Below are 17,051 nucleotides of genomic sequence, written 5' to 3' on the forward strand. Positions count from 1 at the left end.
TTTTTTTTTTTTTTTTTTTTTTTTTTTTTTTTTTTTTTTTTTTTTTTTTTTTTTTTTTTGAGTAAAATGTTGTGTTGTAAGTTTGATCCATATCCCCATTCACATCAATTACAGAATTCTTAACAACAAAAATAAAAAGGATGAAAATGATTGAGGCAAAGTTTCTCTTTACCTGTTCATTTTGAATTTTGAGATGCACCAAAAAACATGCCAAACAATGAAAATGATGGATAAAGTATTCAACAATTTTGTGGACTTTGAACAAATTTGGTACACAATTATTCAACAAACCCATCATAACGTGGATAAAGTAGACTACTTCCATACATGGTAGCAATTAAGAATACATTACAAAGGCTACTAAGAAGTTGTAATTTCAAGGGCTATTCAGTCGAACCCTCAAAGATTTTACAGCTAACAGAGGAAGATGTGAAGAGAATCAGAGAGCATTTTTAATAAACAATGGCGCCCCCTACATCGCGGATTGCAACCGCCCCTTTAAACCACAGAGATAACTACCACTTTTTCGACCCTCTTTTCGATTGCTAAATGTGGTCGTCTTCTGGCCATTGAATCTCTCATTGACGCCATTACCATTTGAGCGAGTCGACTGAAGTTGAAACCCTGCCGTATCCCCTTCGGCGTGCTTGTCCAGCCAATTTATGATGTCTGAGAATACGATTTGGATGTTCTCATCTGGTTCTCCAGATGTCAACCCATGCCACATTCCTGGGTACAATTTTATGGTCTTGTCTCTACTGCCTGCTTTCTCGTATAATGCTCTGCTTACTTCTGGGTCTGTCACTATATCGGCTTCTCCATGTAAAACGAAGAATGGGAGTGTTACCTGTTTTTGAGATGACATTGTGTTGTAATCTTTAGAATTTGTAGTGTAATGTACTCAATGGTTTTGGATAAAGTCTTGAGCTAACCTCGTGTAAGCTATCTTCTAGGCTCATGCTCGCTCTTAGCATCTCAAGGGCTGTTTTGAGCCTGGGCTTGTCTTGGTATATTAACTTATTGCTTCTTATCTGCATAGATTATTACCAAGAAATCAATATGAAGGGCTGTAGTGATTCATATTGGCAAATGCATGCTTAAAAGAGAAATCAAGTATGTAATGGTTAGGAAGGCAGCTGAATGGAACAATTTTCCCTATTCTACGATGTCTTTTAGTGCATTTCATATACCTCTTCTCGCTTTATGGGATCCTTGAAGGCTGAGTTTATGACATCCTTTGTTGGGACTATTTTCCATTTGGGTATAATTTCTTCTACTCTTGTCAACAGATTCACAACCAAAGGGTGCGGCTTTACCTTCTCGGATATCTAATGTTTAATTAAAGCAGTTGGATGAGAAGCAGTTTCAGATTACTACAGTTCAATAACAAAAAAAACTAACGAGTAAATGGACTAAGAGACTATTTGGAAGGATTTTATAAGTGAAACGTTTTTTTAAAAACACTTAAAAAGTCATTCCAAACAGGCTTTAAAGTTGGTCATTTATTTATGCACCTTGCACATTGGGGCTACAAGAACAGCACCATTCCAAAATCTGGGATTTTTCTTGTGCAGAAGAAGGGCCACAGCCCCACCCATTGACTCTCCGTACAAGAACCTGCACTTGTCTCTGTATTCTTCCTCAACTGGTAGACCATTACTTACAAGCTTAGAATCTCGAGGGGGGCATTTGGGAGTTAAGGTGAAAAGCTATTTTTCATTTTCAAGAAACATAAAGCTAATGAAATTCAGTAACAGTTTTTGAATGGGAAATGGGAAATGGGAAAACTGAGCAGTGAAGTTATGAATATGAGGAATTATTGTGATTCAGATGTGATATATATGTGTTTTGGCATACCAGCAATGGAAGTGAAGAAGGCATAACAGTCAGCAACTATGTTTTCAAACTTCTTGATGTAGCAACGAGCTCCACTGGATCGTCCATGTCCTTCATAGTCTATCCCAAACACTGCGTACCCCGAAGTTGCCAGCCGATGCCCACACCCTATATCACCCTTTAGAGTGTTAAGTGGGTAACACAATTAAATTAGAGATGATTTTCCCTTGTTCATCCTACAATCAACATCTTTTTTCAGCAGCTTATAAAATCCTTCCAAATAACAAGTCTTTAAAACCAAACCAAACAAGTCCTTGAAATTTTTGTAACTTTAAAAGTTGGGATAAGATTTAAACAATGTGTAGTTTGATTCAAGTTTTCCTCCCTTAGAGGTTGCTGAGAGAAGTAGATATGAAAATGAATTCCATTTTCGTTGACAAGAAAGATTTGAAGGAAAATGAACTTGATTCCGAGGAAACCCAATTATGAAAGGAAAGGTTGGGTGTTTTGGACAACTTTTTGGTAGAAGGTAATGACAATATTAGAGGCTGCATGTGAATCTGCTTTCTAAGTTGGGAAAAATAAATCTGGTGAGATGTTAGTTCAAAAAGGGGAAAGGGAAAAATAAATATTGTGTTGATGTTGGACACTTGTCATTGTTTGTTAGCCTTCCCAAACTAACACCATTTATCATCCCCACCTACCCAAGTTCTCTCTATACTTGGCCTAAGTTTTAAATCCTTCGGGTATGAATTTTCACTTATATCTCCAAAAATGTTTTATAAAAAGAAGAAATATTGAAAATAAAAAAGCTTATTTAAACCAACACGGTCTAAAGTTCAAAGACTTATTAAACACGGTTCAAAGTTCAAAAGCTTATTAAACACGGTTCAAAGTTCAAAGGCTTATTAAACACAATTCGAAATTCAAAATTCACCATAAATTATTCATTTCTCGTACCTAATCATATCATTATTTTTAATTGTTTCCCTTTCTTGCTAATAAAAAAAAAAAACAAAAAAAAACATATCTTTATTAACTTCTTTTCTGTTTACATTTTTTCAGAACTGCTGTTAGTTTTATAAATTTTAGTTCAGTTTTTTAAAATAAATTGTTTATGTTTTTTTTTTTCTGAAACAATGAAAACAATTTTCAGACGAGCAGCTGGCAATTAAATGCCAATGTGAACACAATCCTGGCCTTTCCAATTCACAGATGCTCGTCGTCACCTACCAATACTATCCTAAACAAGTAATGTACTTTTTTCCTTCTTCATATTTCCATAGTTTTATAATAACTTCTGTAGAACATCTAAACTATTTTAATCTTAATCTCTACTTTATTCAAAATTAAATAAAAATAAAACTTTAAATTATAATCATTTTCTTTTTTCCTTTTTATCAAAGAAATAAAACTAGTATAGTTTCCAATTTTCTTCAAAATCTTGAACTGGAGATTGAAAGTTTTGGCATTGAACATTTTTTTAAAACAAAATATTTACATTTGTTATGTCATTTAAATATGTACGTGTATATATATGCATTTTATAAGTTAACAAAGGTAAAATAGTTTACTTTTTAATTAATGTCTTTGAAAAAAAAAACAAGAAACCAAACAATTTTTCTTCTTTTTTCTTCTTTTTTTTTTTTTTTTTTTTTTTTTGTACAGTGCTAAACAATTCCTTAAAATGAGAAACAAAAAAAATCATAAACATCATTAAATGCATATATTTCTCAAAATAACAAAAGATAATTCATAAATGAGAAATATAAATATTACCTAACAACCATCAAAATATTAAATAAAACCCCACTTTTGGTATCTATGCCTAATTTAAGTTCTTTTTGTGGTTCTTAATTAGAGACGTCCAAAGCCCCAGTGAAGATTCATCTCAAATGGGACAGAGAATCCCCGTTTGGAGAACAGGGAGAATATACATATATATATATATATAATCTGTGAATTTAAAGCAATAAAATTTCTATATAATGTGAATTTTTATATGGATTATTATTCTATTCCAAAAAATTAAAAAGCTAAATATGTTATCAAATTTAGTTTTTCTTTGTTTTCATATATTTTTAAGTCTTCAAAATGTATTTAAATTTATTTGAATTTTAGTCTCTAGAAAAAATAGACATTCTTTTAAACAATATTCATGTGGTTCGGCAACCAAACAGAAACTTCAGAACAGAAGGAATTTCGATTTGATACGTTTATTTCGTAAATGAATTTGAATTTTAGGACCAAAACTAGAAAATTATGAAAACAATAGTGTTTCGTAAAAGTTATTTGACAATTTAATCAAATCCCTGATTATGGTTTCCAATTCCCAGTTAAATTTTGTCGCTAAGTATCGATAATATTTAATTTTTCTCAAATAGTGGCAGCATCCATCTCAATATGGCAAGTTCATACGTCAGAGTTATCCTCATTTCCATTTTTCAAGGAAGAAAAAGTCACCGATTCCAAAAAGAAAAATAAAACCAAAAATATTATAGAATAGATTACGATTGATATGAATATAAAAATATTAAGAATAAATAAAATGGAAACGAGAGCAGAGCATTGAAATCAATCCAAACTACAGAAACAGAAGAACAATAATGAAAGAGAGAGAGAGGGAGAGAGAAGTAATTATCACCTCTCATGAATCCACTGCACTCCATGCCGTATCCTGCTCAACCAAAAACAATAACTCTGAAATTAATTACCGCACCAGTGCCATAATCACCACATTCCTCCTACTTTTTAGAGAGAGAAACCGATCGATTGAAGAAAGAGAGAGAGAGAGAGGGAGATCAACCATGGCAGAGGAAGACCAGCGCCTTCGGAGAAGAAAGCCTCGGAATCCATCGGCAAGTGAAAATCTGGACTCCTCTGGAATTCCTCAAGTATTCCTTCCAAATAAGCCATCCATTTCAGATTAATACTGATACAGAACAAAAGAATCTCTCGAAAAAGGAAAAGGCGATCGAAGAACATTTCGAAGCCGAATAAAGTAAGATAGGGAGAGAGAGAGAGAGAGAGAGAGAGAGAGAGAGAGAGAGAGAGAGAGAGTCCAGTTACCTCTTGATATTGGACCTCCATTTTTGCACGCCGATTGAGAAAGACAGAAGGAGGAAGAAGAAGAATCAGGATCGGCTACGCTTCATTCAAGATGATTCTCCGGATAATGGTACAGAGAATTATCGTGCAGTGCGCTCACAGACTTGAAAAACTTTCCGATCGAGACGGCAAAGGAACCGCTAACAGACAGGAGAGAGAGAGAGAGAGAAGGAAAGAGAGAGAGAATTTAGAATTTTATATAATAAAAAAAGATCGGGATGCGCTTTGGGAATCGAAACGATTTTGAAAGCGATGAAGAGTCCCACATCGGGGAACGAGGGAAAGTGCTTCTAGATTTGTGGCCTTTTCTCTTGTGTCCCCCGCAAGCTATTTATATACATCTTTTCTCGTCCCTCCAATATTTATTCCCAAATTAAATTTTTAAAAAAATGCATAATTTCTACTTCCCTTAAAACTTCAATTTCTTTTTTTTCTTTTTTCTTGAAATTAACAAATATGTGGATAAGATTGAATCCAAATGGTAAAATATATTATGGCCGTATGGTCAACTGTTGAGTTTCTTAGAGTTTGATTTTCGAGTCATTTTCACCAATCTTACTCTCTTGACTTAATTTATGGCAAATTTAAGGGATTTTTAATGAAATTTTGAATGTTCGAACCCACCATCAAAATATCAATCGAACCAACTAAATAATACGTTGAGATATCATATTAAGTTAGGAGGCATGTTATTAAAGTTTAGGACCAAATCGAGCTTATTTTATTGATGAATTGCACGATGAACCTTTAGGATTATGCAATTTTACGAAATTAACTAAACAACCCTCAAGTATTAATCTAAATTTGATTAATACACCATTAACAATAATATTTTTCTTTAAAAATATATAAGAATATTTTTTTTAAAAAAAATTCAAACAAGAAAATTAATATCTTTTTTTTTTCTCCTAGATTTATTATTATTATTATTATTATTATTATTATTTTCACTAGAACTGTTAATCATTGAAGCAAGAAAAAACTGGGTTTTTCTAAAACATGTTGAAAAAGTAGTCACTACATTAATGTCTTCCACAACTAACCTATAGTCATATTTGAATTCAAAATAGTGTAATAAAAACGTTATAAAATACTCTTCATTATTGATCAACAACATCTATCAATAGGTCACCTAACCTCAAACACAACAATCCATACCAAATTTTAGTCCTTTTTGTCTTCGTCAAAATGGGTAATTCAATGCTAACGTCCCTACATGATGTATGGAAAATTAGGACAAGAGGGAAAACGAGCAATCGCTTAATAAGATATAAAAAATAAAATAAAAATCGATAAATATTGTCACAACCCTTCTCCGATAATTAATTAATAATCGACTTTAATTCTTAGGACCATTTAGAACTATTTTCCAAACCTATAGTCAATTAAACATTAATTTTTGGTCAAAAAATAAATAAATAAAAGGAACCTTACTCCTTAATTAATAAAGAAAAATATTTGTATGGATAAAATTGACTCTATTGACGAACTAGTCTTAAATGGGTCTCATTTTTTTGGGTTTGGAGAGGCGATCCTTGGTGTTGGGGCTCTCAGAAGCCCACAACTTCAACTTATGAGTAGCATTGGAGAGAGGTTGTGTAACAACCCAAACCTACCACTAGCAAATATTGTCCATTTTAGTCCGTTACGTATCGTTATCAGGCTCACGATTTTAAAACACATATGTTAGGGAGAGGTTTCCACACTCTTATAAAGAATGGTTCATTCCTCTCTCCAACTGATATGGGATCTCACCTGTTTTCTCTTCTTCAAGTTTCCCATTTCATATGTGCAAATAAACTGTAAACATGCTACAACAGATGGTGTATACGTCAAAATGAGCATAGTNTACTCTTCATTATTGATCAACAACATCTATCAATAGGTCACCTAACCTCAAACACAACAATCCATACCAAATTTTAGTCCTTTTTGTCTTCGTCAAAATGGGTAATTCAATGCTAACGTCCCTACATGATGTATGGAAAATTAGGACAAGAGGGAAAACGAGCAATCGCTTAATAAGATATAAAAAATAAAATAAAAATCGATAAATATTGTCACAACCCTTCTCCGATAATTAATTAATAATCGACTTTAATTCTTAGGACCATTTAGAACTATTTTCCAAACCTATAGTCAATTAAACATTAATTTTTGGTCAAAAAATAAATAAATAAAAGGAACCTTACTCCTTAATTAATAAAGAAAAATATTTGTATGGATAAAATTGACTCTATTGACGAACTAGTCTTAAATGGGTCTCATTTTTTTGGGTTTGGAGAGGCGATCCTTGGTGTTGGGGCTCTCAGAAGCCCACAACTTCAACTTATGAGTAGCATTGGAGAGAGGTTGTGTAACAACCCAAACCTACCACTAGCAAATATTGTCCATTTTAGTCCGTTACGTATCGTTATCAGGCTCACGATTTTAAAACACATATGTTAGGGAGAGGTTTCCACACTCTTATAAAGAATGGTTCATTCCTCTCTCCAACTGATATGGGATCTCACCTGTTTTCTCTTCTTCAAGTTTCCCATTTCATATGTGCAAATAAACTGTAAACATGCTACAACAGATGGTGTATACGTCAAAATGAGCATAGTTCGATAATTAGCTAAATGGACAGAAATATAAAATCCCTCTATCACGAACTTTAATTGAATGAGATATCGACGTATTCGTAAATTTGATAGTTAGCATTTGAATTTTGTCGTTGGGTAGAACTCATATTCAAGTTTATGAAGTTCAAGGGCATTGTATTGTGTTGTCATGAGTATGAGGTTGACTTGTTTAAGCCTACTTCATATCCCAAACATCTCTAAGAGGAAATTTGGAGATAAAAAATGTATGAAGGAACTAAAATTACTTTTTCAGCCTAAACATGGTTATTCATTATGGGGCTACAAAGTACTTTTCCCTTATAATTACTAATAATGTTTATGAATTTTAAATAAAAGAAAATGTGGGGATTAAAATTTAGGCTAAATTAATAAAATTAGGTTGGAATTATATATTTTTGTTTGAAAAAGTAGCTTTAAATTTTCAAATCATTAATATTTTATTTTAAAGCACTCTCCAACTTTCAAAATAATAATAATAATAATAAATAATAAAAAAATAAAATCGAAAAAATATTTTTTAACTAAGAGTAAAAAATACAACAATATTCTCTTTTTTTTTTTTAATTTTAAAAATGCCTTTAAAACTTCTTTATAAAATTAAAAAAATACCTTTAAACTTTTATTAAAAAAATAAGAAAAATACTCACATTTAAAAATACTCATAAATTTTAAAAGGTAACATTCAAAAATTTAGAGATAATTTATAAAGTGTCAAAAGACGATTTTTGTCCCTATATTGATCGTAAGAATTTTTTAATTTTTTTTCATAAGTAAGGGTGTTAAATATACTTTTAAAATTTTATAGGTACTTTTTAATAAAAATTTTAAAAAATAATAATTTGAGACTAAATACAAAATTTATAAATATTTTTATTAATTTAACCTAAAATCGGAAAAAGAATAAAAAAAAGAATCAATCGTGTTAAAAGAATAAATATTAGTCTTAAATCTCTAAATATTTTTTTATCAATTTGGTGTATAAATACAAAATTAAAAGTTTAAAATGTATTAAATATTCTAAAACCCAATCAACAAATTCATAATTTAAACGGTATATAGTTTAATTTCTTTACATTATATTAAGTTAGAGGTGAAAATTCTAATCATTTAAACTTGTCAGGTTTATTTATGTGAAAATAAATTCAACAACATTTTCATTTAAACAACATTTTCACATTTTTAAGTAACTAAAATGAATTAATAAAAAATAAATTCAACTTTTTTCTAATTCATTGTAATATATGTTTAACAATTTATTTAATATTTAAAATACAAACTAATTAAAATAAAATTCCATTAAAAAATATTAGAATATTTTTTTTTTTTAAAGAATATAGACTAATCTTATTTGTATATATTGTCTAATGCAACTATTTTATTTTAACAAAATAATTTAACAAATTATACAGAAAACTCTAATTTTATAAGAAAATTAGATGTAATAAAATAATAGATAAACATTTTTTTTTCAATAATTAGAATAAAAATTATTGAATTTTTTTTAGATGCTTTACATTTTTTTAAATAAAAAATATATTAGAAATATATATAAATGGACAAAAACACGCCGTATATGCGTACACATAATTTACCCAGATAAATAGTTACACAATATACCCAATATACCCAATATAATTATTTTTTATATTATCTAAGTTTACAATTATTTAAGAAGATTAAAATAAAATTTTCAATTAAATTTCGACCCAAATATAAATTTTAAAACATAAAAAATTCGTGTACAGTGTAGACAAGTTTTGTGATCTACGTGCCTTGATGGCATTTAGGTCTGTGTTCGAATGTTGGATCGTGTCATAAATTATGTATATACATCATATTTTATATTCTTTATGGCATTTACATATGTCTTCGAGTATTAGGTCGTGTCAATAAGTCAGGTACTTATATCAGATTTTGAATCCTCTATGACATTTACATATGTGTTCGAGTGCTGAGCCGTGTCAATAAGTCACATACTCACATCATATTTTGTATTCTCTATGGCATTTACATTTGTGTTCGAGTGTTAGGCCGTGTCAATAACTCACGTACTTGCACCAGATTTTGTTTCCTTTGTGGCATTTACGTATGTGTTCGAGTATTGGGTCGTGTCAATAAGTTAGGTACTTACATCAGATTTTGTATCCTCTATGGCATTTACGTATGTGTTTGAGTGTTGAGTCGTGTCAATAAGTCAGGTACTTACATTAGATTTTGTATCATTTATGACATTTATGTCTGTGTTCGAGTATTGGGCCGTGTCAATAAGACACTTATTTACATTAGATTTTGTATCCTCTATGACATATACGTCTGTGTTCAGGTGTTGGGCCATGTCAATAAGTCACATGTGTGGCTAAATCTCGCTAAATCTTGGTCCTTTACCCCAATCTTTTGGAATTAGATTTTAATTTTTTTAATTATAATATTAAAAAAAAAAAAAACTATATAATATATGCTTTAATGTGTCGGCTACTAATTTTGCATTAGAAAAAATACAAAAGAAAATTGATTTTACACATTTTCTTTTTCCGTTTTCGTTGGAAGAGGAAAGGAAGAGACAAAATCAGATTTCTTATAATGTCAAATCTTCCAATGGAATGGATGGTGTAGATACTCCCAGTCCTCTCCAAACCACATCAATTTTCCATCTCTACGATGCTGGACGGCGATGCTTCAGTGTCGGAGAGAGCACGGGACGGTGATGTTCCGGCGAGTACTGAAGCGCTCACTTTAGTTTAGTTACTGTTCAACTCTCAGCTGCTGTTAACATCTTCCTTCGGAGGTATCTTCGTTGATTTATTATTTCCCTTCCGTGATTAGATCGTGGTTTCATTTTAAGTCATTGCGTTTCTTTGATATTCTATTGAATGAATGTACCGTGATTAGTATTTGTGCTGAGTTTCTGTAGTTTTCTTCTTCTTCTTTATTTATTTATTTATTTTAATTTTATTAATCTTCAGTGACATGCTTGATTGTTTGATGCATGTTAGTTCGTCCTTTTGACATTTCATTTAGTTGCTAAAGATAGTTGACTCAGTTCTGAATTCTGATGGGCTTGGTTACAAGTTATGTTGCTTGAAATGCAGACGGAACATTTCACTGCTTGTTAGTTCTTTGATTAGAATTACTACTTTCCAATTTTAAATACCGACCTGTAAATTTCATTGACTACTTACTGGCAAAGATGATGCGCTCGTTAGCTGTCCTGCATTCTGGCTATCGATTACGATGTCACCGTAAAGAACTAAGAAAAAACAAGACAGTGCAGGGTTCAACACTAATTAGAATGTCGGTAGAGTATGTTTGAGCCTGGATGATATGACCTGAAACTTGAGTTGGAGAAGTAACATTTTTTCCTCCAGGGATCTTACTTGAAAAAATGATCGATCCACAAAGCTCATTGAGCGTTCATCCATGGCTGATGTGTGACACTTGTCAAGAATTGGTAAGTTTGTGTTAATCGACATAAAATGGGTCGTCGCATACTTTCTGCATTGATTGGAAAATGGGCTATTACTTGGGAATGATTTTCTTGTAGCCAACAGTTTTCCAACTAGGTATTCAAATTATTTTTCCAGGCATGTGGATATGATAGGAAGGATAAGTCCTGAATCCCTTTCGTTTATGCTAGGTGAAAGTTACCTGAGCCAAGTTATGCATAAAATTGGTTGACAGGTAGGCATGAGTTAACTTAGGAGTCTATAAATCACATGTCTAGGTTTCTTTTTGGGCTTTAGCATGATAGGATGGGCAATCTTCTGTAATGTACATCGGTACGTTAAAGAAAAGCAAGAGTTGTGTGACTAGGGAGAGACTAAAGTTTCTTGAAAACTTGTTTGGCTCATCTCTCTTCTTCTATACTATGAATTTTTATCAAGTAGTATCTCAACACTTCTTAGAGCACGTAAAGAGGGAAGAAAATGGACAACCGTATGAAATCAGTAGAGCAATGATTGGGGCCTATGGTAGTGGAAGTGTACAAGATACCAGTGCTTGAAAGGATCTTTACAATGTTAGTGGAGGGTGAGTTAAGCTGCTATTGAAGAAACAAGAAGCTGAGCATGCAAGGGTGGACCTTCGAATCAAGGGAATTCAATGAAAGGGAAGCAGCTGGTTGCTCTGATCTAGGAGGGTGAGAGCGGGGAAATGAGTGGAATGGTCTGAGAGGGGGTGAAGATGATGAGCTAAGCTTTCATGCGGAAGGACGAATTACCACCATTTGACGAGATAGATCCAGGAAGATGGAGTTTTTTTTCTAAAGTGGAACATTGTATCAAAATGATCGTCCACTGCAGTAGAAGTTGGAGCTGCGTTTCAAGATGAGCTTACTTGGCATAGGGCATAATGCTACAAGAGAGATTGAGTGGGCTGGGAGCCCAGCGTACCTTTGATTTTAGGGCTTGAACTCTGATGGTGGTTTAGCACTAATTCATAGTAGTTCACGCTCGAGATTTTTTTCCTACGCAAATAAAATTTGAAAGATTGTGGATACATAGTCTTAGACAGAATGAGGGTTTTAAAGGCTTTGGATGCCATGATACTAACACCTAGTTAACAAACATTCATGACGTTGTCTGAGACCTTAGTAACTGCTTTTTGATTAATAATGTTGTATTCTTGTTCAATGTATAAAAGGAGTATTGAATGATGGTCACAGTACATGAAAAGGTATTTATTGTAATTCATGTCCTAATTGATGTCTTGCAAGAGAACTAATGTGCGTTGATCAGACTCTTGACTTGCAGTTTCTTTTCTCATGGTATCATTTGTCATTTTACATCAAAGGATGCTGCTGCTCTTTATTTATTAGGCTCATTGATATTTTGCAATTAAATTTGATTTCCCTTTATTGGATTTGTGTCTGGCAGTTGATTAAAATGGTACCATTAGCTAAAGAAAGTGTAGAAAGCAGACACGGAATTTCTAGTATTATTGGGACCGGAAAGTGTGAAAGCTACTTAATTTTTAGTAGTGAAACTTCCCTTGGGGATGCATTTCGGATATTCCTATATTTTATGGGCCTTGCATATTGTTTCATTGGATTGTCTGCTATTACTGCTCGATTTTTCCGGTCCATGGAAAATGTTGTGAAGCACTCAAGGAAGGTGGTAGAGATAGATCGATACAACAACACTAAAATTGTTCGATATGAGAAGGTCTGGAATTTTACAATTGCAGATATCAGCTTACTGGCGTTTGGCACTAGCTTTCCTCAAATATCCTTAGCTACTATTGATGCTATTCGAAATATTGGCAACCTGTATGCTGGAGGTTCATTCACTTACTTCCTTTCCTCGCATAAGCTCTAAACTAGGACTTTCAAGTGAATGAACTTGCTGAACTCTGTTTTCTTTTCTTTTTTTAAAATTTGAATTTTACATATAAAAAGATATATTAAATTTTACTTCATTCATCAATGTTATCTGGTTAGCCAATTCACGCCCAAAAGCTTATGCATGCCTTCTGCCTGACACTTGAAATTAACTTTATAGTACAGTTCATCGGATTCTTTTCTTTATTACTATTATTATTACTTTTTTAGCCATGAGGGTTAAAAGGCTTTGTATTATGAGTAGAAACTATTGATTTTTTCCCCCTCTCTAGAAGTCTGATTGTGTGGGATGGTACTCTATTGCCATACAATAATTTTTGTTTATTATTTGACTTAATGTAATATAGGTCTGGGACCTGGAACTCTGGTTGGTTCTGCTGCTTTCGACCTTTTTCCCATTCATGCTGTTTGCGTTGTAGTGCCTAAGGCAGGAGAGTTGAAAAAAATATCTGATATAGGAGTTTGGCTAGTTGAGCTTGCTTGGTCTTTCTGGGCTTATATTTGGCTGTACATTATTTTGGAGGTAATACTTTACATTTTCTCTTTGGTAGGATGCTCTAACTCTTTTCTTGCCCCTTTTGACATCACATGTATTGTATTTTCTCTTTAATCTCAAGTTTTAACGTTGAAGCAACTCTAACTGCATTATGTCAAAGTATCATAGCTGATATATATTGTACTCTTAGGTGTGGACTCCAAATGTAATAACTCTTTGGGAAGCTTTGTTGACTGTGCTACAGTATGGATTACTGCTTACACATGCATACGCTCAAGATAAGCGATGGCCCTACTTGTCCCTTCCCATGTATGCTTGATCTCTCTCCTTTTTCCTATTTCTATTTCCCTTTTTTTTCTTGTGATGGTGGAAACAAGACAGGTTCTTTTGGAAATATGCTTCTAAATTCCATTCTGACTTGCCAGGGAAAGAACTCAGAGGCCAGAGGAATGGGTGCCACCTGAGACTGCTATATGCAAGCAGGAATTTCAAGCCCATGAAAATGATCAGAGAAGCATTGTTGACATTTTCTCTATCCATGATAAAGATAAGAAAGGTAATAGTTAAATTGATTCATTTTTCAGTATGTTGTTTGGGAAATAGGCTGAACTGAAATGCTTCATAATCTTGCCGTAGTGAAAATTTATGATGGTAAGAATGTAATTGTTATTAGTTTCCAGAGGCCAGAAAGTTATGACTCTAACTGAGAGTTTGATAGAATTTGTACGTGAGGCTTATTGATTGGTTGTTTATTACAAGTAAAAATTGAAGGATGTAAGCCAAGGACGTTGCAAGAGAATCTCCCATCACAAAACAATATGAATATGACCCTACAGAGATGAATTTGTATTTTAGTGCTCCACTTACATTTGTACAGTTGATTTTCATTGTTCTACCAAATGCAAAATGCTCATGAGTGGAATTGATGGGAGATTATTTTATTCATATTAGGAATCAGGAAGATGATGAAACTTTCAATTCAAAGAATGTTTCTGAGTTTTCTCTTTTGCTTATTGGAAGTTTTGTTACTCTTTTGTTGTGTAAGGTTAAGGTTACAAGTTTGATAGTTTATGCTAATCTTTTTTATAGATATTCATAAGAATCATGAGCATACCATTCCATTTTTGCCCCTTTGTTTGATGGGAAACCTTTCTCTTTCCTTGATGAAATTATAGTTTCTCATGGAAATAAATTGTATTAAAATTTATTGCAACCTTTTATATTACCTGCCTTTTTTTGAAAATAAAAACCATTTTGCCTGCATATTGATATCTCCAACTTCTAGTGTATCATGAAGTTCCTGGACATGATGTCGGTGAATCCTCCTGTAGTAATTCTCTGGAGATGGATGAAAATGAAGACCACCCTTACGTGCTTACAATGTGGAAACAGCAGTTTTTGGATGCCCTTTCGGTAATGTCTTATATGCTTTTATGATAGTCGATCATTTTCCGTTGCCTACCAAGGAATTATGCTTCATAATTGAATGCTGGTTACCAGTATGGTTGGTCTTGTTGTCAAAGAAGCAAGTATCTCTGCTTTTAAAGCCGTGAGTTTAAATTTCAATTGCCATCTATTCTAAGGGTTTTCTTATACCAAGTTTTATGGGATGGCAATTATCCTGCGAGACAAGTCAAGAATTATGTATAAACAATCCAAACACTAATTGTCACTCAGAAGAAAATTGTCAAATGTTCTTCAGACTTATTTAATAATTATTCTTAACTCATCCTTGTTATATGCGAGTGGGCATTGTTTATCCTCCTACATGAGCTGGAGAAATTTAACCAATTTTAAATTTCTATTTGGTGATTCCTTTTGTCAGTTGAAAACTTCGGAATCAAAGAAGCAGTATAACATCTATTTACGACTTGCAAGATTATGCTGGCGGTTGCTTCTTGCTCCGTGGAGGCTTTTGTTTGCCTTTGTACCTCCTTATCACATTGCTCATGGATGGCTTGCCTTTATTTGCTCCCTTATTTTCATCAGTGGGATAGCTTATATTGTCACTAAGCTCACAGATCTAATAAGCTGTGTCTCAGGTTCTCCTTACTGTTCAATAAAAAAATATGAACTTTCCTCTATTTTCGGTGAAGGCTATTATGACTCAATAGCGTAGGAAATAATGCCATCTCCTTTATGTCATTTTATTTTTCTCGCAGGTGTTCTGATTTTTTTCATCTTCTGTGTTACGCAGGAATAAATCCTTATGTCATAGCATTTACAGCATTGGCAAGTGGAACTTCTTGGCCAGATTTAGTGGCTAGTAAGATTGCTGCTGAGCGCCAGACAACCGCAGACTCTGCCATTGCGAACATTACTTGCAGGTAGGTTCTCTCTGAACTCCATTACTTTACCTCGTATTCTCTTGTATATGTAAATGTTTGTGTGGAATAGTGTAGTGGTCGGTCTGTCCAGACAAATATAAATAGTAGGTTAAATTACAAAGTGTGTTTATTTAATCTCGATCCTTTTAAAAAAATTCTAGGCCTTGATTTTAAATTTTGTTCTGGTGTTGATTTGTATCCTCTCCTTTAAAATGTTATAAGTAAGTCTTTTCTGCTAACTTTGTGTTTAACGTCTAGGCGTCATGCTGATTGTGTTATTTAAACATTATGTGAGGGGGTTCTCTCAGGCAGTTGGGATGTAAGCCTTAATTGTAGTGTGAACGGTAGGAGATAAATTAGACAATGAAAATCTGAGGGCTTATTCCCTATTCTGGATCTTCTTAAGGAATATAGATGCAAAAAGGCAGCCCTTAGAAGTTAGAAGTAGAGGGGAACCGGACGGAAACCTTTCCAGTTCTTTTTTCCCTTAAATCCTTATCTGGAATCATTGCCGTAGGGTTCTTCTTCCCATCATTTCTCATAATAAAATCCTTATCTGGAACCATTGCCGTAGGGTTCTTCTTCCCATCATTTCTCATAATATGATATGTTGGTGAAAACAATTGAATCTTGAAAATGGAAAAAGCTGTACATCTCTGGAAATTCTCACCTGATTTTGAAGAGAAATGGGAACATTGAAAGCAATATGTGGATTAAAGGTCAATTGTATTGCTTGACAAATTTGCAGCAATTCAGTGAACATATACGTGGGAATTGGAGTTCCATGGCTGATAAACACTGCATACAATTTCATAGCGTATAGAGAGCCCCTGAAGATAAAGGATGCTGCAGGCCTCAGCTTCTCATTGCTGGTGTTTTTCTCAACTTCGGTGGCTTGCATTGCCGTGCTTGTGTTTAGGCGTCTAACATTAGGTGCAGAACTTGGAGGGCCAAGGCTTTGGGCTTGGGTTACGTGCATCTTTTTCATGTTGCTCTGGCTCATCTTTGTGGTGCTGTCTTCTCTCAAGGTTTCAGATATCATCTGAACCCAGTGATCTCTATTTTAGCCTTCCCCGTTCTGGATTATAGAAATATAGAGAACTCATTTCAATGCAACAATAGTCACAAGTTATTATTTTCTACCTTTTACATTAAAACTTAGTACAGCCATTTTTTCCAAGAATACACCATCGTAATTGTAATATTATTATTTTTTTTTCCGAACAAAAATGTCTTATTTACTGAATTGTATTTGAATCAAAAGTTATGCCTTAGATGACATTTATGTCATACTATGAAGAAATAGCCAAAGTTCATGAGTATAT

At 33.1% G+C, this 17,051-nt stretch overlaps 2 protein-coding genes across 8 annotated transcripts; one reads left to right on the forward strand and one right to left on the reverse strand.

Annotated features, from left to right (window-relative positions):
* Positions 1 to 242: 242 nt before the first annotated feature.
* LOC111791206 (caffeoylshikimate esterase-like) lies at positions 243 to 5,237 on the reverse strand. 2 transcript variants are annotated; one of them, XM_023672459.1, is made up of 8 exons: positions 4,906 to 5,237; positions 4,643 to 4,736; positions 4,481 to 4,513; positions 1,858 to 2,004; positions 1,515 to 1,645; positions 1,191 to 1,328; positions 933 to 1,031; positions 473 to 847 (listed from the first exon to the last, which is right to left on the reverse strand). In XM_023672459.1, the coding sequence occupies exons 1-8, from the start codon at positions 4,924 to 4,926 to the stop codon at positions 473 to 475; spliced, it is 1,038 nt and encodes a 345-aa protein (XP_023528227.1). In that variant the 5' UTR covers positions 4,927 to 5,237. The 2 variants fall into 2 exon arrangements, with proteins under 2 accessions (XP_023528228.1, XP_023528227.1); XM_023672460.1 differs by lacking the exons at positions 4,481 to 4,513; positions 4,643 to 4,736; positions 4,906 to 5,237 and having other exon boundaries at positions 243 to 847; positions 1,515 to 1,709; positions 1,858 to 2,699.
* Positions 5,238 to 10,126: 4,889 nt separating this feature from the next.
* Positions 10,127 to 17,016, forward strand: LOC111791209 (magnesium/proton exchanger). 6 transcript variants are annotated; one of them, XM_023672466.1, is made up of 9 exons: positions 10,127 to 10,353; positions 12,440 to 12,842; positions 13,251 to 13,426; positions 13,590 to 13,708; positions 13,825 to 13,955; positions 14,685 to 14,812; positions 15,225 to 15,441; positions 15,597 to 15,726; positions 16,475 to 16,772. In XM_023672466.1, exons 2-9 carry the CDS (start codon positions 12,449 to 12,451, stop codon positions 16,770 to 16,772), a joined length of 1,593 nt encoding a protein of 530 aa, XP_023528234.1. In that variant the 5' UTR covers positions 10,127 to 10,353; positions 12,440 to 12,448. The 6 variants fall into 6 exon arrangements, with proteins under 6 accessions (XP_023528234.1, XP_023528230.1, XP_023528233.1 ...); XM_023672462.1 differs by lacking the exon at positions 10,127 to 10,353 and adding an exon at positions 10,362 to 10,676 and having other exon boundaries at positions 10,756 to 12,842; XM_023672465.1 differs by lacking the exon at positions 10,127 to 10,353 and adding an exon at positions 10,363 to 11,016.
* The last annotated feature ends 35 nt before the right edge of the window (positions 17,017 to 17,051 follow it).

This window comes from Cucurbita pepo, chromosome LG03 (assembly GCF_002806865.2).
Source record: "Cucurbita pepo subsp. pepo cultivar mu-cu-16 chromosome LG03, ASM280686v2, whole genome shotgun sequence".
NCBI classification, from domain to species: Eukaryota; Viridiplantae; Streptophyta; class Magnoliopsida; order Cucurbitales; family Cucurbitaceae; genus Cucurbita; species Cucurbita pepo.

Bases quoted from the DNA above. Each gene is read 5' to 3' on its own strand.
- LOC111791206 (XM_023672459.1), bottom strand. From the start codon at position 4,926: ATGGAGGTCCAATATCAAGAG. The intron at 4,737-4,905 runs GTAACTGGACTC...CTTATTTGGAAG, and splicing joins TGGAGGTCCAATATCAAGAG to GAATACTTGAGGAATTCCAG. The intron at 2,005-4,480 runs GTGATAATTACT...AGGGTGATATAG, and splicing joins GTGCAGTGGATTCATGAGAG to GGTGTGGGCATCGGCTGGCA.
- LOC111791209 (XM_023672462.1), top strand. From the start codon at position 12,287: ATGTGCGTTGATCAGACTCTTGACTTGCAGTTTCTTTTCTCATGGTAT. The intron at 13,427-13,589 runs GTAATACTTTAC...TTGTACTCTTAG, and splicing joins GGCTGTACATTATTTTGGAG to GTGTGGACTCCAAATGTAAT. The intron at 15,442-15,596 runs GTTCTCCTTACT...TGTGTTACGCAG, and splicing joins TCTAATAAGCTGTGTCTCAG to GAATAAATCCTTATGTCATA.